At 46.5% G+C, this 24,480-nt stretch overlaps 1 protein-coding gene across 11 annotated transcripts in view; it reads right to left on the reverse strand.

Moving 5' to 3' along the window:
* The window catches only part of tnrc18 (trinucleotide repeat containing 18), a 194,729-nt gene that overhangs the window by 83,632 nt on the left and 86,617 nt on the right, over positions 1-24,480 (reverse strand). For all 11 annotated transcript variants that reach the window (XM_038819344.1, XM_038819339.1, XM_038819334.1 and 8 more), the window contains 3 exons: positions 19,889-21,709; positions 6,529-6,619; positions 277-482 (listed from right to left, as the gene is read on the reverse strand). In XM_038819344.1, coding sequence (XP_038675272.1) covers positions 277-482; positions 6,529-6,619; positions 19,889-21,709 — 2,118 coding nt within the window. The remainder of the gene's footprint in view (positions 1-276; positions 483-6,528; positions 6,620-19,888; positions 21,710-24,480) is intronic.

The following is a 24,480-nucleotide window of genomic DNA, read 5'->3' on the forward strand; positions in this document are numbered from 1 at the left end:
AAAAATTGAGGATAAACTTTTTTACCCAGAAAATGTGTAAGTGGCTAACACATGGACTAGCTGAGGCAACTTTCATATGATGAATTTAAAGAAGAGCAAGATGAACATATGGGAGAAAGGAATATAATGTAATGTTGGTGTTGCTCATGTGGGGCAGAAGCACTGAGCCACACCACTTGGGCCTTTTCTTCTGCTATACATTCCTGTTAAGACCTTCCTACAATATGTCAACCTGCAAAATAAATGAAACAGATCCATTTCTGGAGTTGTACTGACCATACGGATGTCCTGTCAGCCACATGGAGGGACTCCCTGTCCGAGGAAGCCACGGGTGAGATGCTAAGTGTGAGGTGGGATCAGTAGGCCAGCGAGCAGTTCCAGTCACAGCTGGGCCTCCCATCACCATCAGGTTAGAGTTCAGACTACTGGCACTGCAGCCTGGCGGGTGTAGCCGAGCAAAATCTGCCAACTCCTTACTCTCTCTGTGGTTGGATGAGAAAATAGCCAATTAGATTTAAACAAATGTTAATGCAGAAAAGCGTTGTTGCTATCAGAAAGTCTATACACATTGAAAAATTCTAGCAAAAAAGAATGTGAAAAGAAAATGGCAACAATTGTACTGTGGCTTTAATTGCTGAGCCAGGCTGGTTGACTAATTTATAACTGACAAGACTATGAATTAGATTTGATCAAAAGTCCCAGAAGATATTTTTTAAAATCCAGCCGCACCAACATATCATGACATATGCTGCTTATAATGCTCGCGCTTTCATTTGGAAAGTATGTGTAAATTTTACTGCTACGGTGGTTTTATGTAGCCAGGGGAAAGCAAGCAGAAGAAGCTGCTTACATACATTAATATCATCCGGAGATCTGTTAACTTGGCACAACCGCGGCAAAGTCGGCTGTGGGGCACGATCAGATATTAGTCTTCTTCCTGGTATATATTAGAGGGACCTTACTAGCTCTCATTCAAGCACAACCCAGACAAAGAGCAATAACTGAGCTGTCATCTCGAGCAGAATATTTCCTCAGTGGTCTGGGGAGAAGCGGACAGGTGGGCAAATGATCTAAAGGACTATATATTGGAACATGTAGGCTGGAATGAATAGATAGGCCGTCTGATTTTTCTTTATCACAAAATATGTCTTAACCTGTTTAAAGAAAACTGATGACCGTTGACTGGAGGACTGAGCTAGCTTGCTTGAACACTTGCACGGACAGCTCTGTTTAAAATGAAATGAAGGGTAAAAGTGCAAAAGTGAAGACTAAGTCCTGAGGTACCAAGAGAATGGCCAAACATTTTTGAGTGTTGTTTTGCTGTTCAGTTTGAGGAACAGCAGGAAAGTAAAGAGGATGGATGCTAAGGGACAGATGTCAAAAATGTCCTAACCGTTGCAGCAACCCGCAAATCTCTTTGGTTCAAAATGCAGATTGTTGGGTTTGCAGACCTTGCCATGTTATCTTTTATGTACATGTATCCAAGTTTCTCTAAGTATTGTGAGGGAGCTAGGAAAGTAAAATTCGAAAGCACTTTGCAGAACAAACATCTTTAGCTTTCATCTTTGACTTATCTGTGCAGGCAGAAAGGCAGGAAAGCATAAATCACTTGACAGTATAACAGCTCTGGACCTCAGTGGAGCGAAGTGAATAGGCCCTCTCTCCCTGTACGCACAAACACACCGAGCTACACTGACAAAAGACAAATAAACAACTTGAGGAAAGCAGCCAATACCAGGGTCTCCAGTCCGTTGTTTCAGAAACCTTTCATCCCTGACAAATGAAAAGAGGGCCTTAAAAAGATTTTTTTTTAAATATAAAAAAACGATTCTTTCCTCTCCAAAGGCAAATCCTTCAACAAATGTGCTTTCATTGTCCTGTGTTTCTAAGTGAAGGCTAAAAGCATTTTTTCCATTCCCGTAAGATTGAGCAGGCACAACAGAGAGCTGTTTCTTAAGAGTGGAATTGCAGGATTCAGATTCCATCGGCTACAAGGTCAAGTTTGGAACAATACCAATCAGCCGACAGAATAGAGCTAGCCCAGTTGTCACATCTGGCACCCTCCCCATCCCCTTGATGCTAGGCTGGTGCAAGGCACAGTTATACATGGTGGGGTGTAGAAGCTAAATATTGGAAGCAATGATATCCATTGGTGGTACCCATGGGGAGGGCACAAGGGGTAAGGAATACAGAAACCAAAGGGAAAATGCTGAAAAATATCAGCAAGTCTGGCAGCATCTGTAGGTACGGAACAAATGCAACGGAGGCGAAGGAGTTGAGAGAAAGGGATGGAGTCCTTACAGGGTGTAGGGTGTGAAGAGCTGTAGTCCAGATAGCTATGGAAGTCAGTGGGCTTGTAGTGGATATTAGTGGATAGCCTATTGCCGGAAATGGAGACAGAAAGATCAAGGAAAGGAAGGGAAGTGTCTGAGATGGACCAGGTGAAAGTGATGGAGGGGTGGAAACTGGAAGCAAAGTTGATTAATTTTTCCAGGTCTGGGCGAGAGCATGACGCGGCACCAAAATAGTCATCAATGTATCGGTAAAGGAGTTGTGGCAGGGGGCCCGGATAAGCCTGGAACAAGGGATGTTCCACGTACCCCATAAAAAGACAAGCGTAGCTAGGACCCATTGCTACACCTTTGATTTGGAGAAAGTGAGATGAGTTAAAGGAGAAGTTGTTGAGAGATAGAACAAATGCGACGGAGGCGAAGGAGTTGATCCAGGTAAGGAATACACACTTTTTAAAACACACAAGAACACTAAAGGTGTAATCATTGACAAAGCATGCAGCTCCCCTCACCCATCTCACCTCCAAAGCAGTCGCCTTTGCAGCTCCCCCAGCCTGACACCCGAGCTTGCTCATCTTGTATGGGAGTGAGTTCTATCAGGATTTGGTTGCTCTGACAGGTGGGACTTCCCCATTGCAGAGACACACGCAAAAGGCTTTTGTTTTCACATAAGCCACACCCTCAACTACCAATAACACTTGGGGACAAACTGCCAACGACCCCATGTTATGGGGAAGTTTTACTGGCACCATAAAGCAGTTACCCTACGGTTGGTGAGTATTTTTTTAAACTTACACAGAAAATTTCCAAACCATAGAAGCGATTTTTCACTTGTTTACTAGCTGAACGTAAAAGTTCTTTGTTATATTTAAGCATTTGTCAGTCTTTCATTTAAATACTTCCAGATAAACAACTAAAATTGTGCACACAATAGGGAAGTTGCTAACTGATTAATGAATTATTGTGAAGTGAATTCAATGTTAACAATTCTGCTATGATGTGGAGATGCCGGCGTTGGACTGGGGTGAGCACAGTAAGAAGTCTTACAACACCAGGTTAAAGTCCAACAGGTTTGTTTCAAACACGAGCTTTCGGAGCACGGCTCCTTCACCTGAAGAAGGAGCCGTGCTCCGAAAGCTCGTGTTTGAAACAAACCTGTTGGACTTTAACCTGGTGTTGTAAGACTTCTTACTGAACAATTCTGCTGAACTGCCCTCTATTCTTCAATGACACTGAAGGAGATATCTGTACGTATCAACATTGCTCAGGGACCCTATTTTATACTCTCCAACTGCTGGCTCAAGTAGATAACTTTATATAGCACTCCTGTTCTGACAGGGCGTCCAGAATACACAGACAGTCCCCAGTTGTAATGCTGTGATGCGAAACATGACTTCACAGCCGGAGATCGCCATAAAATGTCCACTCCTGGGTTAGCCCCAACCCACAACAGCAGGATCCAAAACTGAGTGACCAGGCAGTGACTCAACAAAACCACTAAAGGCACAGATATTCCCTTTTAAGGTGCCAGCTCTGGCTCAAGTGAGTAGCACACTTTGCCTCCGAGTCAGAAACGACGATGAGTTCAAGTCGTGCTCCAGAAACCCGGGTATAAAACCTAGGCTGATACTCCAGTGCACTAATGAGAGAGTGCTGCCCTGTCTGTCTTTAAGTTGAGGCATCAAACTGAGGACTCATCTGCCCTCTCAGATAAACGCAAAAGATCCTATGGCTCCATTTTAAGGAAAAACAGTGAATCCTGGCCCATATCAATATCGCAAACACAGATTATCTAGTCACTATCGTAGAGATGTTAGCGGGGGTTTTCTATGTGCACATTGGCTGCTGTGTCTCCTACCTTACAACAGTGACTGCAATTCAAAGACACCTCATTGGCTCAAAAGTGCTTTGGGATGCCCTGAGGTTGTGAAAGGTGCGATATGAATGCAAGGCTTTCCTCTCTATTTTAATATTTAAGATTATGGGGCAATTGGTGGAAGAATACCTGTTTCCCCGGGCAAAATGCAGCAATGGATGTCGGGATTCACCGTTCATCGCATACCTGCTACATTTAGAACCAACTCCTTTTCTGTTCCCGTACGAAATACTTACGAAAATATTGGAGCATTCTGCCACTTGTCTGACCACATCACAAACTGCTTTTATTAAAAGCAACTCAAAAGTGTGAGGTTAATGTAAGAGGATATCTAAAAACATAAGTCCCAAACAGTAATTCAACTTACAGGGGAAAAAATAGCAACTGCTGTAAGTCAGGATTAAATAACACAAATCCGATAAAGGGGGTATTTGTGCTCCTCCAACAGCCCTGCCATCTTGGATCTGTGCCAGCTTCAGATAACACAGCTGTACCCTTTCCATCCCTATCTCACTAACTGCAGTTTGCGCCGGGTGAGACTTTGTTGCGTCTCGTCAATGTCTCTCGAGGCTTTATAGGAGCAGACACAGAGAGGGTAAACTACAGTCAAAAAAACATTCCCTCCAGGGAACCATGAGTAGTAAACATAATAAGAATAATTCCTCCAGTATACACAGTACAGCTTTTATTTTTAAACTGTTTGTCTTGGATGGCTTAAACATAATAACACTTGTAGAACTTGGGGTATCGGAATTAATGAGGCTACTTTTCATTTCACTCAACATTTTTCCAAGGCCAGTGAATGGGCCTGATTGTTACTTCAAAGAAAAAGCATTTGTTACACTTGTCCTTTTGACTGAGGTCATTGTTGAGCTGGTCACTCTACGATCTCTATAAGACATTACATCAACAACCAATTCATGGCATTTTCCTCTGTATGATGCCTTCTATTTTCAAATTATTATGAGCTGATATGCTATGGCATTACTCATGGTGAACGACAACTCAAAGGTGCATTTATATGACATCTATCAGGGCCTTGGGATGTCTAAAGTGCTTCACAGCCAATGAGATATTTTTGAAGCATTCTCAATTTTCAGACATTTTGATTCCACAAACAGAAAGGATTCGCCATTCAGCTCACTGTCTGACACCATGCCTATTTGTTGCCTCCCGTCACTCCGCTCACCGCCTCACTTGCTCACCGCCCCACTCACGCCCCCCTCATCGATCCACTTACTGCTTTGCTCTCCCCACTCACCACTGTACAGAAGATCTGAAAACGGCAATAAACAAAACTTGTACCTTAAATGTACGTCTACGTTTTAAATAAACTTCAGCTTTCTGTGTTTCAATGGATGATGCAGGCAGCTACCTGTGGTGTCACATGGAGTGGCAGCAAACGTATCCGTGAATGGCTGGGCCATCTGCTCTTTGGTGATGTTGGTTGAAATTACATACTTGGCCAAGGAACCAAATGCTTTTTCCCCATTCTAAAATGCCACCCGAGAAGGCAAATAGGTCCTGGGTCTAACGTCTCATTTGAAAGACGCTACACCCAACAGCGCATGACTCTCTCATTGTTGCACAACTTAAATGGATTCAATCACATGACTCCCCCCCCCCCCCCCCCCCCCCAACCACTCCAGCCATTAGTTTGCCAACAGATGGCATTCCCACGCCAATTGGAAAGAGACTCATTACCCAACTGGATCATGCCTGACTGTCAGCCAAACAGTAATTTCCCCCCATTTTCAATTTTTTAATATCCAGTAAAAAGAAATGTTCAAAGAAAATAACAAAAAAACCTTTTTTTAATGTCTGAATGATTTTTTTCCAGGGTTGCACACAGCCGGGTCCTGAAGGTGGATCTTCCGATTCCTGGATACTCCAAGTGAATCCTGGAGGGTTGGCCACCCTAACTGCCTGCCTAGACAATATGCTCAAGTCCTAAAGAAAAGGCTTAAACCCATGAATGTCTGATTTGGTGCACGAGTGACATCACAGGGCGGGCCAAGTTGAATTAGAGGTGATTGAGTTTCATCATAATTGGGGTATTGTCAACAAAATAAGATGTGGGAAGTGCCATAGCTTCTGTCACATTTACAGGAACAAATACAGACTTATACACTTTTTGTACATTATTGTCCAGGTAAGAGACAGAAAGCCTTCAGGGCACGTTTGGTGCCAAAGAGAGGGTTGTGGTGGGCCTTCGTTTAAGATTTGCCAGTGGCCTGACCAGTTAAGCCTATGCTGTGCCAATATGCCTGGTCCAAACATGCAACGCCCCTTTTTGAGGGAAAGTGCTGAGCTGGCAAATGTGAACTGACAGTATGTTCTGCCAGGCTCCAGCCCACTCACCTCAATAGCTTCTCCTGCTCTCGGGCAATGAGGCGCTCCTCTCGATGGCGGTGCCGATCGTCACTTCGTTCTTCGTCCGTGCGTCCAGGTCCTGAGAAGAAGAAATAAAAGCATACCTCAAAAGAATAGCATGACCTCAGTGACATACTGCAGACGTTGTCACACTTTATCTGCACACCAGTTTAAAAGGAACTTTTAAAAAGTGCCGACGTTATCGAGAGCAATAAACGAGTGGCATTCGAGGCAGGGAGAATCGTGTCAGACATGGGGGGTAGGTACATAATGGTGAGTGGGAAGCTGGAGGGGCTGCGGGTGGTACTCGTGAACATATATGCTCCGAATTGGGACGATGTGGAATTTATGAGGCGGGTGTGAGGTCTGATCACAGACTTAGAGTCACATAACTTGATCATGGGGGGAGATTTTAATAGTCAGTGATCTGGAATTGGACCGGTCAAAATCCAGGACAGGGAGGGTGCCAGCCGCAGCAAAGGAATTGAAGGGATTTATGGAACAGATGGGGGGAGTAGACCCATGGAGGATTGCACGGCCAAGGGCGAAAGAGTTTTCTTTTTTCTCCCATGTCCACAAGGTATACTCTTGCATCAACGTTTGTATTCTGAGTACTCGGCAATCGCAGTGTCGGATCATGCCCCACATTGGGTGGATCTACGGGTTAGTTTGGAGAGAGGACAACGCCCGCTATGGAGGCTGGATTTGGGGTTATTAGCGGATGAAGTGATCTGTGGGCGGGCGAATAAGTCCATCCAAAACTACCTGGAAACAAATGATACGGGGGAGGTCTCTGCAGCAATGGTTTGGGAAGCTTTGAAGGCAGTGGTCAGAGGGGAATTAATCTCGATACGGACCCACAGAGAAAAGGTGGAACGGGACGAGAAGGCTAGGTTAGTTGAGGAGATACTCCAGGTGGACAGGAGATACTCGGAGGCCTCGGACGTGGGGCTATTGAGGGAGCAGCAGAGGTTACATGTGGAGTTTGGGCTGTTGACTACAGGGAAAGCGGTGGAACAGCTGAGGAAGTCAAGGGGGGCGATTTATGAGTATGGGGAAAAGGCAAGCAGAATGATAGCGCAGCAACTCAGAAAAAGGGAGGCGGCCAGGGAGATAGGGAGAGTAAAGAGTAGAGGTGGGATTATGGTCCTGGACCCAGTGGAGGTGAATGAGGTATTTCAGGACTTTTACAGCAAATTATATGAGTTGGAACCCCTGGCTGAGGTGGAGGGGATGAGGCAGTTTTTGGGTCAGTTGAGGTTCCTAGGGTGGATGAGTATCTGGTGGAAGGGCTGGGAGCCCCAATTGAAATTCAGGAAATAATTGAGGGGCAGGAGGGCATGCAGTCTGGCAAGGCCACGGGGCCTGACGGCTACCCGGTGGAATTCTATAAGACGTTTTCAGAGATATTGAGCCCACTGCTGGTGAGGACATTTAATGAAGCAAGAGAGACGGGAGCCCCCCCCCCCCCCCCCCCCCCGGCAACAATGTCGCAGGCCTCAATTTCATTGATCCTAAAATGGGTGACGGATCCGGAGCAATGCGGGTCATACAGGCCAATTTCTCTACTGAATGTGGATGCCAAACTGCTGGCTAAGATACTGGCCACAAGGATAGAGGACTGTGTCCCGGGGGTGATAGGGGAAGACCAGACGGGATTTGTAAAGGGCAGGCAACTCAAGGCCAATGTTCGAAGGCCTTTAAATGTTACTATGATGCCCTCAGGAAGGGGGGAGATGGAGGTGGTGGTAGCGATGGATGCGGAGAAGGCCTTTGATCGGGCGGAGTGGGATTACCTGTGGGAGGCGCTGGGAATGTTTGGGTTTGGTGAGGGCTTTATTGACTGGGTGCGGTTGCTCTATCAGGCACCAGCAGTGAGTGCACGTACAAACCGGCTGAGGTCGGGGTATTTCAAACTACACCGAGGGATGAGGCAAGGGTGCCCCATCTCCCCGCTACTGTTTGCTCTGGCCATAGAGCCATTGGCCATGGCATTAAGAGCCTTTAGGAACTGGAAAGGGCTGGTTCAATGGGGGTGGGGGTGGCACACCAGGTCTCGCTTTACACAGATGAACTGCTCTTGCATATTTCAGACCCGTTGGAGGGGATGGGGGAAGCTATGCAGATCCTCGGGGGACGATCCAGGCAAGAGGGCAGAAGAGACTGGGAGAGATGCCGTTTAGAATGGTCAGAAGCTTTCGGTATCTGAGAATCCAGGTGGCCCGGGAATGGGAGGCCATTCGGCCCATCGAGTCTGCACCGGCTCTTGGAAAGAGCACCCTACCCAAGGTCAACACCTCCACCCTATCCCCATAACCCAGTAACCCCATCCTACACTAAGGGCAATTTTGGACACTAAGGGCAATTTATCATGGCCAATCCACCTAACCTGCACATCTTTGGACTGTGGGAGGAAACCGGAGCACCCGGAGGAAACCCATGCACACACGGGGAGGATGTGCAGACTCCGCACAGACAGTGACCCAAGCCAGAATCGAACCTGGGACCCTGGAGCTGTGAAGCCATCGTGCTATCCACAATGCTACCGTGGGGGTGGAAATGTTTATTGTACCATGTTTATGTTGTGTTATTGTTATTATTCGAAAAACTTGCAAATACCCGAATAAAAATTTTTTTTTAAATGCCGAAGTTGATCGGGATGTATTCCTTCCAATTAGATTGTTGGCGTCACCTCCAATTGTGTGGCGTTTTTGAAGGATTAAGAAATCTGGACAATCATACTATCACAAAATATCATTGGGTGCAATTCTCCGTCTGTTCACGGCCGGCAGCAGGATTCCCTGATCCCGCTGGCAGCGGTAGCGGGGTGGACTCGCAACGGAGAACCCCGGCCATTAATTCTATCAGCTCCCCATGAAGACATAGGGCACAATTCAACTAAAAGGGAACAATGTCCCATAGCGAGCGTTTAGCCGTGTTTCCCAACGCTCACAGAGCCGAGGAACACATGTCTATAAAATGCCACACGCATTAGATAAGGGGCCGAAGCAGAAAACATGTGGCCGAGGCTGCACATAATAATAATAATCTTTATTAGTGTCACAAGTAGGCTTACATTAACACTGCAATGAAGTTACTGTAACCCCGTTTTCAGCACTGAGGAGCTTCGCTCGCCGGAGCTCAACCCCTGAAACCCCCACCAAGCCTCAACATGCTGTGGGAGGAGGATCCCCGCAACCCCCAACACCCACACAGGGCACTCCCAGCTTGATCTCCAGCACACACAAAATGACAGCTTGGAACACTGGCAGTGCCAACCTGGCGCCTGGCAGTGCCATCTTGGCACCGTGGTAGTGTCAGACTGGCACTGCCAGCGTGCCAGGCTGGAGGTGCCAGGGCGCCCAGATGGCACTAGCTATGCCAATCACGCAGTCGAGGAACCCACTGCGGGGTAGGTTGGGGGCACCAGTGGCGGGTCCGGAAGATCCCACTGGTGGGAAGGGCCGGAAAATTGCACCCAGTAGCGGCATGAGAAAAAATCTCAGCAGTGAGTGGTTAAGATCTGGATTGCGCTGCCTGAGTGTGGTGGACAGGTTCAACTGAGGCATTTAAGACCAAATTGGATTATTATCTGAAAAGGCAGAATGTGCAGAGCTATGGGTAGAAGGTTCGATATGATACATGCTGAATTGCCAGCACAGACACAGGGGGTTGAATGGCCTTCTTCTGCGTTGTTGCTGTTCAATTAATCCATTAATTCTCTTTTGAAAACCACAAAAAAAATCTATCATCACACTCAGGTAGTGCATTCCAGATCCTAGCCACTCGTTATGTGAAGAAATTCTTTATCACTTTTCAAATACCTGCTAAAACTATGGTTTGGACCGAGAATTCCACATTCCTAACTCCCCCTGTGTAAAGAGGGTTTATCTAAGTTCCCTGAATTCTTCTGTTCCTGTCAATATGTGTCCCTGCTGACAATCTGTTGCTATTTACTTTCTTAGTAAGCCTCATTAATCTTGATTATCTGCTGTAAATCCTCAACAGAGAACACTGCGATCAACCCGGGACAGAGCCCGGTAGCATGCGTGATTACCCGGATGTTTCCTGGCGCCAGCTGAGAAGATCGGGGGCCTCAGTGGGAAACACGTGGCAAGTCCGCACTTAAATGGTGTCCCAATCTCCCCAGTTGGGATGGAGAGCAGCCTCTCCACCCTGTGCCCTGGTGTGGCGGGGGGACCTGTTGGAATTCTTGACTCTTGAGAAGGTTAAGTTTGAACTGAGGGGGAAGGACGGAGGGGTTCTACAATTCATGGGCATTATTCATTATGCACTTTCAAGAACTGGATAACATCAAACATTAGTTGGGGGGGGTGGGTGGGAGGGTTGGAGGGAGGGGGGCTGTGTGTATTAAGGGTGACTATGGGTAATCCCTGATTCCTTTTTGTCATTTGGTTATGTAAACATGCGGGCTACTGTTTGGGGGTTGGTGGGAGGATGGGATTGTTGTTATTGTTATGGGGATTGACATATTTGTTGCTGATTATTTTTTATTGTTGGTGGGTGTAAATTTGGGAGAAAATGTGAAAAAGGAGAATAAAAATATATTTTTTTAAATGGTGTCCCAATCTCTTGATCCCCCAACACAACCCCCGAATTCCCCCAAGCCCCAGCACATGTATCCTAGGGGGTCCTTGGCCCTTTCCGCACCCATGCAGAGCGACCCCAGCCCAATCCCCTTCATGCAAAAAACATCAGCTTGGCACCTTGAGTCTGGCAATGCTCCTGCCAGCTGGTAGTGCCATGTGGGCACCATGGCAGTTCCAGGCTGGCACCTAGGTGTCATGATGCCAGTGTGACCAGGTGGCATCAGCAGTGCTAGTGTGCCAGTCTGCACAGAGGGCAAGCAGCTGGGGGCCTCCTGGGTAGCACTGCAACCTCATGCCGCCGATGTCCAAGGTTCAATTCCAGGTCTCGGTCACTGTCCGTGTGGAGTTTAAACATTCTCCCCATGTTTGTGTGGGTTTCACCCCCACAACCCAAAGATGTGCAGGGTAGGTGAATTGGCCATGCTCAATGACCCCTTAATTGGAAAAAAAAATGATTGGGTACTCTATAACTTTTTTTAAATGGTTGCCTTTAAATCAACTCTGTCTGTAGCTGGATATTAAAATGTCAGGGTTTTTGCACATTTACATTAAAAAGTCCTGTGATGCTGGAACATTTAACAGTTGAACGAACAATATTAGATTGGATTGGGTTTTGTTTATTGTCACGTGTATCAAGGTACAGTGAAAAGTATTTTTCTGCGAGCAGCTCATCAGATCATTACCAACTCAACTGATCAGTTAAGATAAGATGCACTGTACCAGAAAAGAGACCAATATTTTACTCTTCTTGATGATGCTAATTAAACTTTAAATGGATAGGTTGCTGTTTTGATGAGACCAATGTTCGAGTACTTCTGGGTTAATCAATCGGCTGCTGTCGTATTGGTTAGGTGGGGGTCAGAAGCAATAGAAGGTGCCGAAAAGACCCCATGGGAAACAAAGACCTGGGGCCAGGTGGAGAGAAAAAAATATTTCTGATACTTAAACTCAACAGCAGTTCAAATAAACTCCAAGTTAACATTTCAGACAACCTTGAAGTAATCCAAGTGCCTCCGCTGATTAAAAGAAAAAGACAATTTTTTCAGGCCTTCGTGTGACTTAACTGAACCAGACCTGTAGAGAACTCTGCAACAGAGCAGCTTTGTTTTTCTGAAATATACTTTTTAAAAATAAATTTAGAGTACCCAATTCATTTTTTCCAATTAAGGAGCAATTTAACGTGGCCAATTCACCTAGCCAGCACAATTTTGGGTTGTGGGGGCAAAACCCACGCAAACACGGGGAGAATGTGCAAACTCCACACTGACAGTGACCCAGAGCCGGGATCGAACCTGGGACCTCAGCGCCGTGAGGCTGCAGGGCTAACCCACTGTGCCACCATGCTGTCCCCTTCTGAAATATACTTAGAAGAATGCGATGGACAGGAAAACACGGATAAACTGTCAGGAAGAGGATTTTCCCTGTGGGCTTCTGACCCCCCCCCCCCCCCCACACAATCAGGGTGAAAAGTGCATCAGAGGCTGGTACTGTGTGGGAAACAGTCACTGTGATTTTCCCTGTGCCGGGACCAGGGGGCAGCCTTGCCATCCAATTAAGGACGGCAGGCTCCCTCCCACAACCTGGAAGGCCAATCAGAGACCTAAAATGGAACAGGGGCGGGATGGAGCTGGGGGACCAGCTGACTGGCCGGTGGCACTATTTCTAGTGCCCACCCGCCTCAGATTACAGAGGCCTACAGATGAAGTGCCGTTTGTTTGAAGGACCATTGAGGGCCGCAAAACAGTGAATTTGGTTTAGATTGCCTCAGGAGGTCGGAGAGGAATTTGCCTGAGAATTATTGGCCCTGGGATTTGTTCTCTATTTTCTTATTGCCTCTCCCAAGAGATTACTTAGTTGCAGGAAGGAGGAAGTGTTTTGTGATGATGCTCTAGCCAAGAATGTGGGACTGGCTTATTTTACCAGGTGATCTCTCTCAATGTTGTGTGCTTATATGTAACTGTGCTCACTGCCACATTCTGTTCTGATGAGTATAGCAGTGGGGAGGGATGGTATACAAATCACTTACTCTAGTCATTCCCTATTCCATTACATTTAATGGGGCCCCTCTTGTACTAATGCCTAACCTCTGAAGTGCTGCATTTGAAAATTCAATTTTTCAGGCGGGTGGCGAATTGAGGGGTAAAAAAATACATTTTGAGCTTTGTCATAAATGCACATTTCCATGTATAACTAATTTACTCTGTCAATATGAATGGTTGCTGAGTTCCAGAATATAAATGGCAAAAATGTGTGTTTAGGCCTTTGGAGAAGTTTGATTTAATGAACAGCATTTTGTGGTATTGGAGGAATTAACTTAAGTTACACAATTAACAGGAGCCCCTGCTTTGTCAATTTTACAATTTTGACTGCCATTAATGGAATCAAAAAATCGTTAATGGTATGGATATTAAAGCAGTCATGGCATTCATTATAATAATCAATTTTAATTTCCCTCTTCTCTCTCCATATATTCCTGCAGATGGTTGTAGAATGAGATAATTCTGCAAAAGACTGAAAGCTGCTGTTGTTATCCATGAATAGAAGCCTTGTCTTTAAGGAAAGTAAGAAAAGAGTATGTACAGGCCCCACACCTACCATGCTCGGTGGAAAGGCTTAGTGCTGTGTCTAGGTAACCACAGTCTAAATATCAGCATTTACTCTTACAATGCTCCAGATTTGTCATCTAAACTATGCTTTTACCTTCCTTTAAAGCTCATTCAGTCCGGAATCTTCTCTTATCACTAGCAGGCTAACATTATTACCAGGCTCTCCTTGCGCAGGAGGGAAAGGAATTAATACTTTTTCTCCCAAGGCTTGTCCTGTCGCCTAGCAACTGGCTGGAAGGACGATTAGAATTCAGTTCTTGTTTGCAGCTTTTAGTTCTGCTCAGTAAATTACATTTAATGTTAGCTGCCTGTATCCTAGTCATTGAAATGCTTTACAAACAGCTCCCTGTGTTGCCATTGCCTACTGTGGACTGTTGGGCCTTGGCAACAGCCAGGCAAACTACTTCACAGACAAAAGATTTCAACGGTAGACCACATGATGTCTAGCCTAAAGAATTTCTATACAACGACATGCAAAAGAGAGGGAAGTGTTCTCCTTTATTCTCTCCCACTGTGTCACCAATCAATTTGTACATTAAAAACACATCATATTGTTGATGATAGACAGGACTGAGTCATGTGACCGGCACACAGACATACTGGGTTGAATGGTGCAGTGTTGCTTTATTCTTTGCCCCCCCTGCTCATAAATAAAGAAAAAAGGAGGCTCCTATCGTTTGGCACAAACATAAAGCCACATTCCAGCCAACTAATGAGTTCAAGGTAAACGTCAAAAACACACTCTTGTACGTCTGAATAAGCAGTCGTTTTAGAATACTATGGACGTGAACTCTTTGATTTTTTTTATTTACCAATATACCGAGCATTCTGATTTTTGTTAAATAAGCATCAAGTAAGTCAATAATCCTAAAGACGATACGTTCCTTCTGCCTCAGGCTTTTGCTCAGAATGCAACCTAGCCTTGGGGCCCCAAGATTTCACTTCATATTTTCTTCAAAATTGAGGTGCCCAATGTTATTTCTTAATTGTAAATCCATAAAAATACCAGACTGCTTTGGGCTAGGCTACTTAAACCATTATGAATGGGAAACCAATATCTAATTTTATCAATTGTTTGACAAACAATTCTGTTGGTTCCAATATTATATTATCGCCCTTCAACTGCATCCTTGTTCCAATAGGAACAGCTCCAGCTTCTCCGACCTATGCTTGCAGCTACATTCCCTCAATCCTGGAAGCATTCTAGTAAATCTACCCCCTGCACCCTCTTATGGACCGCCACTCCTTTCTGACAGTCTAATGATGAACTGGATGCAGTTGTAGCTTGACCAGAGCTTGGTAAAGGTTTAGCATAAAGACTGACACTAAGATTTTCTACAGATATGTGAAGAGAAAGAGATTGGTAAAGAGAAATGTAGACCCACTACAGACAGAAACAGGGGAATGCATAATAAGGGACAAAGAAATGGCTGAGCAATTAAATACATAAGGCGCGATTCTCCCAAAGGGAGACAAAGTGCCGACGCCAGAGTGAAAACCGGAGTGTTTCATTCCGGCGTCGGAGGCCGCTCCTCGTCCCCTATTCTCCCACCCCCAGGGGGCTAGGAGCGGCGCCACGTCAATTACGCGCGCCGGACCTTGGCGCCCGCGTCAAAGTGGTGCCGTGTAAATGACGCGGCCGGCGGCGCTTAAATTACGTCACCCGCGCATGTGCAGGTTGGCATGGAGACATGGAGGATTGATCTTGCAGGGCGGCGGAGGGAAAAGAGTGCGTCTTTTAGAGACGCCGGCCCGACGATTGGTGGGCACCAATCGTGGGCCAGACCCCTCCTGAGCACCCCCCGGTGCTCGATCCTCCCTCCCCCCCCCTCCCCCCCACAGGCCCCACACGCAGTTTCTGCGCGCTGTTCACACCGGCAGTGACCAGGTGTGGTTGGCGCCGCGTGAACCGGTCGGATTGGGCAGGCCGCTCGGCCCATTCGGGCCGGAGAATCGCCGCTCAATCGTTAGAAACGGCGAGCGGCGATTCTCCGAGTGGCCTGTCGTAAAACGCAACACGCCGTTTGGGGGGGGGGGAGGATCGCGTGCGGGTGCCATTTAGAAAGCAGTGGCAGGATCAGTCAGAGTCAGCATGGATTTATGAAGGGAAAATCATGCTCGACAAATCTGTTGGAATTCTTTGAAGAGGTAACCTGTACAGTCGACAAGGGGGAGCCAGTCGATCTGGTATATTTGGACTTTGGACACAAACATGGGGAGAATGTGCAAACTCCACACGGGCAGTGATCCAAAGCCAGGATCAAACCTAGGACCTCGGAGCTGTGAGGCTGCAGTGCTACCCACTGCATCACCGTGCTGCCCGTAAATGCTTTTTAAAAGACAAAATTATGCCCACCTCTACTGCTGCCTCAGGCAGCTCATTCCAGACACACACCACCCTCTGTGTGAAAAAAGTGCGACTCTGGACCCTTTTGTATCTCTCCCCTCTCACCTTAAACCTATGCCCTCTAGTATGAGACTCCCCTACCTTTGGGAAAAAATGTTGACTATCAGTCTTATCTATGTTCCTCATTATTTTATAGATTTGTATAAGATCACCCCTTAGACTCCTATGCTCCAGGGAAAAAAGCTCCAGTCTATCCAGCCTCTACTCAAATCATTGAGTCATGGTGGCATCCTCAGAAATCTTTTCTGCACTCTTTCTAGTTTAATAATATCCTTTCTATAATAGGGTGATCTGAACTCTACACAGTATTCTAACTGTGGCCTTACTGATGTCTTGTACAACTTCAACAAGACGTCCCAACTCCTGAATTCAATGTTCTGACCAATGAAACCTAGCACGCCGAATGCCTTCTTCACCACCCTGTCCACCTGTGACTCCACTTTCAAGGAGCTATGAACCTGCACTCATAGATCTCCTTGTTCTGTAACTCTCCCCAACTCCCTACCATTAACTGATTAGATCTACCAATAAGTATCACCTCACATTTATCTAAATTAAACTCCATCTGCCATTCATTGGCCCACTGGCCCAGTTGATCAAGATCCCGTTGCAATCCCAGATAACCTTCACTGTCCACTATGCCACCAATCTTGGTGTCATCTGCAAACTTACTAACCAAGCCTCCTAAATTCTCATCCAAATCATTAATATATATAACAAATAACAGTGGACCCAGTGCTGACCCCTGCTGGTCACTGGCCTCCAGTTTGAAAAACAAACCTCTACAACCACCCTTTGTCTTCTCTTGTCAAGCCAATTTATATCCAATTGGCTACCTCATCCTGGATTCCGTGAGATTTAACCTTATACAACAACATACCATTCGGTACCTTGTCAAAGGCCTTGCTAAAGTCCGTGTACATAACGTCGACTGTACTGCCCTCATCTACCTTCTTGGTTACCCCTTCAAAAAACTCAATCAAATTCATGGGACAGGGGGCTGGACTCTCTGCAGCCCCGCATCAAAATCGCGTTTGACGCGGGGGCGGAGAATAGAAGTTCCCGACCGAATCGGGCCTGTCACCGTTCCAGCGATTCTCCGGACCCATGAGAATCCCGCATCCACGGATTACGCTGCGCGGCTGGGGGGTCTTTGCCAGAGGCCCTCCCAGCGATACTCCGCTCCCGACCGAGTTCATGATGGCGTGGAACTAATGTGGTATGGCCGGTCGGGACTCAGTCCGTGGCCGCCCTGGTGGGGGACTGGGAGATATAGCACCGGGACGTGCGTTATGGCTGGCCGGGACAGCGATCGGGCCGGAGCAATGCAATGCGCATGGCCGATCGGGGTGACCTAGTTTGTTCATGTCGGTCCGCTGTCCGAGTCTGGCATGTGCGGACTCAGAACTGAAAGTGAGGGGTCCGTTTCCGCAGCCAAAGCTCCCTCCTCTCTTACCTCCTGTTCTATTTTTCCTATAGCATCTGTACCCTGTGGTTTTGTGAGTCCCCAATTACAGATACGGCCATCTCTGATCACTTCATTGTATCACTCCCCACCCACAAGCCCAATCACACCCCAACCCTTCTGCAGCCTTTGACAGGTTCAACCACATCACCCTCCTCCGATGCCTCTCCACCGTCATCCAGTTGGATGGGTCTGCTCTCACCTGGTTCTATTCTTAACTATCTGTTCACAGCCAGAGAATCGCTTGCAATGTGATCTTTCTTTGGCCTCCTCCTATTACTATCCTACATCCTGTTCCGCGACAACATCATCCAAATGTACAGTGTTAGTTTCACAATCACACTATGACACCCAGCTCCATCTCACCTCCACTCTCTCAACTTCCCCACTGTTGCTAAGTTATCAGACTGCTTATTCAACATCCAGTACTGACAGAGCAGAAACTTCCTCCAATTAAATACTGGGAAGACAGAAGCCATTGTTATCAGCTGCAACTTCAAACTCCATTACCCAATGACTGAACCCAACCCGTCCCCAAGAGGCTGAGAAAAGCCAGTTTGTTCACAACCGTGGGGTCGCATTAAACCCCAAACTGAACTTCTGTCCACATATTCATCCCACCACTAAAGTGCATATTTCCTCCTTCGTAACATTGCGTGACTTATATTTGTTTTCAAAAAACATTGCGTGACTTCACCCCTGTCTCAGCTCTTCTGCTGCTGAAACCCTCATTCACACATTTGTTACCTCTAAACCCCTGGGTGGTCTTCCTCATTCTTCCCCTCTGTAAACAGGAGGTCACCTAAACCTCCACTGCCCGCGCCTTAACTCGAAGCAAGTCCCGTTCCCCCATCACCCCTAATATGCGCTGACCTACATTGGCTCCCAGTCGAATAACGCCCCCAGTTAAACAAAGTCTTGATTTTAAAATTCTCGTCCTTGTTTTGAAATCCCTCTATTTCCTCACCCCTCTTGATCTCTGTAATCTCCTCCAGTCCCACTTCTCTCTCGCACTGTCTCTCTCTCTCTCTCTCTCTCTCGATAGCCCCTAATTCTGGCCCCTAAAGCATTGCCAACTTTAATTGCTCCAAGGTGTGGCCACACCTTTGGCTGCCTCGGCCTCAGGCTCTCGAATAGCTCTCTGGATATCTCTTGTCTCAATCCTCAAATCCTAACTCTTTGGCCAAGCTTGTGACCGAATATCCCCTTACATAGCTCATTGTGTGATTGAGTTTTTTAATGCCCCGTTGAAGCATTTGGGACATTTTACTCCATTCAAGGTGCTATAAATTGTTGGTTGTTGAACATAAAGGATTTCAAGCAAAATTACAAAAGGAATTGCACTAGAACTTGCTCACACCTTTTCCAAAATAATTTTCAGCCAAAAACCAACATGTGTCCTTATTTAGATTAAATTTAACTAAAATTATGGGCAGCATGGTGGCGCAGAGGTTAGCATTGCTGCTTCCCGTCGTCGAGGTCCCAGGTTCGTTCCCGGCTCTGGGTCACCATCTGTGTGGAGTTTGCACATTCTCCTTGTGTTTGTGTGGGTTTCGCCCCCACAACCCAAAAAGGATGTGCAGGGTAGGTCGATTGGCCACGCCAAATTGCCCCTTAATTGGAAAAAATGAATTGGGTACTCTAAATTTATTTTATTTATTTTTTTTGAAAATAAATTTAGAGCACCCAATTAATTTTTTCCAATTAGGGAGCAATTTAGCGTGTCCAATGTGTTGTGGGGGCGAAACCCACGCAAACACGGGGAGAATATGCAAACTCCACACGGACAGTGACCCACAGCCGGGATCGAACCTGGGACCTCAGCGCCGTGAGGCAGCAGGGCTACCACTGCACCACCATGCTGCCCGGGTACTTAAAAAAACTTAGATTTTTTTTTTAATTTTCAACTAAAATGATGAAACAAGAAACATCCTCCTGCCCCTGTGGTGCCCAAACAACGCAGGAGGTCTCAGATGTACTGATGGGCACCATGCATTCCTTTCCCAGGTTTACCCAACTTTGTGAGGCAGACAGCCAGAGTGTTCACCCCTGACAAGGCCCCATACAACCTGGTCCGTGGACACCCACCTTGGCCAGGCCCAGAGGCAGAGTCAGGAGGTGGATCCTCCAAGCTGCAAGCTCTCCCCCTCTATCCTCTGCCTATGGAGTTCACAAGAACCCAGGAACTCCATGATTGGTGTCAGAACATATAATTTGCCCCACTGAAGGCTTGTCAAAGCTATGTCAGCCATGTTCTTACCTTTCATGCTGTTCATAGAGAGCGACCGATCCCTGTCCATGACACCAGGACCAGGTTTGCTGCTGTTGTCTTTCTGACGGGCTACCGCCACTGCAATTCCCACAGGTGGATGCCTAACCTCCACCTCGCCCTGTGTTCCGTATCCATCTCTCCCGAATGATTTTGCACTCTCTGGCCTCTCTGGGTCCTTCTTGAGTTGTTTGTTCAGTTGTTGAAGTGGCAGGTGCTGTATCTTTGAAATGCTGTGCTGACTGGAGTCAGTCTTCATGTTCCCGAGTCCTCCAAATGGACTCTTCTTGCCGCTTCCCGGCCGACCCGAAGCCTCTTTAGCAAAGCTGCCGCTGTATTTTATTAAGCTCTGCATGGCTGATACCTCATTGGGATTCCCCACCACAGCTGATCTTTGAAGACTTGCTGGGTCCAGAAAAGCCTTTTTTTGTTCCTCCTCCACTCTGCTCCCGTGACCGTGCTGTGCAGCCAAGGCTGCCATTTGAGTGGTTGCGTAGGTCGCCATTTCAAATGGTTTCCATTTTGTCTCGGGAGTGCCAGATCGCTTTAGTTGGGATTGCTCCAGGTGCAGCCGTGTGACGTCTACCCCATTAAAAACTTTTGAAGAATCCTTCAAACTGGACCTTTGGAACCGTTCCCGCTCTTGAGTTCTGTGATCGACTTCAAAACCTGATCTGACCAAATCTTTCGATGTGGCACACGAGTGCAAGTCTCTAGTTTCGGAAGGACTAAGACCTGGTTTGTTCAAAAACAGTTCAGAAGTCATGGGCCTCTTCATTGCTAAAGAGTTGGACCTAATGACTGAACCTTCTTCCCTCGTGATGTCTACTCTTTTGCTATCTGCATGCACAGGCAAATCCTGTGTAACCATTAACCGGGAGGTATCCACCAGTGTCCTCTCAGAGGGGCATTGCAAAGTACCTGCTCTGTCACCAGCTGCTCTGTTGATATCTTTGTCTTTATTTTTGTCATTTTTATTGTCTCTCGCCTGAGATGCTATCTGAATGGGCCCATTTCTGTCCTCATAAAACCCAACCGAAGGCACAAAGGTAGGTGCAATAACTTTATGTTCCTTTCCTGGCTCCCTGGCAGTGGGGTAGATTGTGTAGATGCTGGAATGAACAGGAAGAGGAGGGAATGTGCTAGAAGATGGCATTTGGGCCGTTTGAGAAGAGTGGGGTGATGGGCAGCCACAGGAAACATGCAAAGTGCCAACTGAAGTCACCACGGTGTCACACTTGCGGGTTTTTTCAGTGTGAACATGCAGCAAAGGCCTCATGTTCTCATCGCGCTTAATAGAGTCTTTGGAGCATCTGTCCTGTTCAGTGCCGGGAAGTCTTAATGAGGAACTGGAGCCACTGTTACAATTGCTGAGAGACAAGGTCTGCAAAGGGTTTTTAGACTTTGGTTCTCCATTGCTGTTGCCCCGGTTTGGAGAGTGATTGGTAAGAACTGCAGAGTGATGCTCGCTGACCTTGGTGGGCTTGTCAAGAAGATGGATCCTCCTATCAATATCAGTCCGTCCGTCTTGTGTGAGGTCTACCACACTCCAGGGCCTAGACTCTTCCCTGGGTTTCTCCTTCTCCTTTTTTGCCATGTTTACGCTTACCTCAGTCCTATACATTTTCTCTTTCGAGTCTTTCGCAAGATACCTCTCCGACTCCTTCGAGTTTTTGTGAGGGTGACACATTTCCTTCTCTCGCAGGATAGAAGCTGACGTGTGATTGGATGCCGTCCTGGAGATGGTGGGTTGAGAGTGTGCTGTGCCATGGAGGGCTGACTGTCCTGCGTGGCCATGTAAATAATATCCATCTGTAATTGAAACAAACAAAAAACACAAATGTCAACACGGTTGAAAAAGTGACAATGGCCATGGTCTTCCACGATATGCAGAAGTCATGGCTTCAGTCGGTTCAGCTGGTGCACAAGTGAAACCAAATACTCCACAGGTCAGGTCACACCAATGGTGAGCGTGGGAGTGTGTTTCAGCTTGATCACCTTTCATAGAATTATAGAATTTACAGTGCAGAAGGAGGCCATTCGGCCCATCGAGTCTGCACCGGCTCTTGGAAAGAGCAACCTACCCAAGTTCAACACCTTCACCCTATCCCAATAACCCAGTAACCCCACCCAACACTAAGTGCTAAGTGCACTTCTGGTGAAATGATCATCGACCTGAAAGGTTAGGCAGAATTCAATAGAGCCCCCACCCCCCAAGACTCTGAATACCCACCTGCTGCCCAAATGATAATTAGACATGGCCCTTAAAATGGACCAGGTCATTCGGGATGCTAGGAGCCCGAAGCTGGGGTGGGTGCACAGGCAGACAAGCTACCATATTAGAGTAGTTATAGAGTGTTAACTCTCAATCGTGTGCACCACTCCATAATGCATTGTATTTTAAGTGTCAGACACAAGCCTGTCCTTTCTTTAAACACGGTTGAGTTCCAATAAGAGTGACTGGGGGAAGGGTGCCTTAGGCAAGGTCACAGAACCACCAACTCAAAACCTTTCTCAGCTGGTATTCAGTATGGGCTAATTGGGAGGAATTCTATTCATGCTCAGCTGATAGGTGGGGTGTATTGCCTTCCTGAAAAAAGTTCATCTCTTCTCACAGCTTGGCTTTTGATCGATGGCCATGGATAAAGTTTACAGCCCAGATGATTCTATTCTTCTAGTTGAAGGACATATTAAGTACAGGAGCAGCTACAATCCTGAGGTTAATGTGGATCTTTCGTTAAAACTGGCTCCTGTGTTTCAGCATAGGGGAATACAAATAACTGGATTTCCATTTCTTTCCTTCTCGGATTTACTGGGAAGGCTCACATTTTGTGTGCTCCTTTATCCAAGGAGGTGCTGCAACAAATGACTAGCCACGGATTCCTTATGTCCTTAAGCCGCTTCACCAACACTAAGTCAGTGATGGATGCGGTACATTTGCTTTCCTACTTGCAGTTAGGTTTCTAATAAATCTCCTGTCAATTTTGAGTCTTTGGAAAAAGTATAGTCAATTCGAAAAAAATTCAAACTTGATTGAAGTCTGCAGATCCACTCCAATGTACATCGTTACAATCCCAATCACTCATACTACTATTTGTAGAAATGCTGGTCAATGCCTAAAGGGTCTGCGTGGAGTTTGCACTTTGTCCCCGTGTCTGCGTGGGTTTCCTCCAGGTGCTCAGGTTTCTTCCCACAGACCAGATTTGCAGGTTAGATGGATTAGCCATGCTAAAATGCCCCTTCGTGTTAAAAGGTGTGCAGGTTAGATGGGGTTACAGAGTTACGGAGATAGGGCAGGGGAATGGGACTGGGTAGGGTGCTCTTTCAGAGGATCGGTGCAGACTCAATTGCTCAAATAGCCTTTTTCTGTACTGTAGGGATTATATGGACTCTATGGGAGATTTGTATATGTTGTGCCCATTTATTGGGCATAAGAAAAATGTATCAGTCACAAATCATGCCAATTTGGAGTGGGGTGCCTGCAGAAGAGTTGATCCCACCTAAGTTCATGGTGGGTCCATATGTTTCAGCACGTACAGCATGGTAGCATTGTGGATAGCACAATCGCTTCACAGCTCCAGGGTCCCAGGTTCGATTCCGGCTTGGGTCACTGTCTGTGCGGAGTCTGCACATCCTCCCCGTGTGTGCGTGGGTTTCCTCCGGGTGCTCCGGTTTCCTCCCACAGTCCAAAGATGTGCAAGTTAGGTGGATTGGACATGATAAATTGCCCATAGTGTCCAAAATTGCCCTTAGTGTTGGGTGGGGTTACTAGGTTATGGGGATAGGGTGGCGGTGTTAACCTTGGGTAGGGTGCTCTTTCCAGGAGCCGGTGCAGACTCGATGGGCTGAATGGCCTCCTTCTGCACTGTAAATTCTATGATCTATGAGCACCTTGGGGCAGACACCTAACACAGGTGTCAGGCCTCTTGTATATGCAAACTAGGGCCCAAATATTAAACAATCCAATTCCACGATTAGTCGGTGGTGCAACACTACGGGTCCTTGAGCTAGCAATGAAAAGTAAGTTGATTTTTTTTTCAAAATAAAACCTGTCCCTGGGAGCCAGGAGCAGCAACATTGCTTTCTCCAAATCTACAGACATCACCAACTTTGCCAGCTGAGATGTACTCTAGGGTTGCAGCCCAACATTCATATTTGTTTCACTACTAAACTGCTTGGGGGTGCACAACAGGTGTCCTCAGCTTGCTGGCCTAATTTAATTGAGCCCCAATTTTGTTCAGGCCTGAGGCCTAGCTGTTGCTGTGCAGTAATTGCTCCCTATGCCTAGTTTATGCCAGCAGCCATGTTCTATGCATTTCTTAACCCTCTACGATTCAAGTCAAAGTAACACAAAAATACCACTTTGCTCCAATTAGCCATTCCTTCAATATTTGGGGAGTATAAAGGATGTAATTTTAAAAATATAACTGAAGGAGATCTACACAAATGGACTAATTTTGTGTAGAAACTAAAAGTGCTGGAAATCCAAAGAAGATTTATGAGAAAGGTAAATTAATTTTAAGGGTGCCGGTCAAAATGTTAACCAATCATTCTGTTTCTGTTGCTCACCCACCTGCTTTGAT

Source organism: Scyliorhinus canicula, chromosome 15 (genome assembly GCF_902713615.1).
Source record: "Scyliorhinus canicula chromosome 15, sScyCan1.1, whole genome shotgun sequence".
Classification (NCBI taxonomy): Eukaryota; Metazoa; Chordata; class Chondrichthyes; order Carcharhiniformes; family Scyliorhinidae; genus Scyliorhinus; species Scyliorhinus canicula.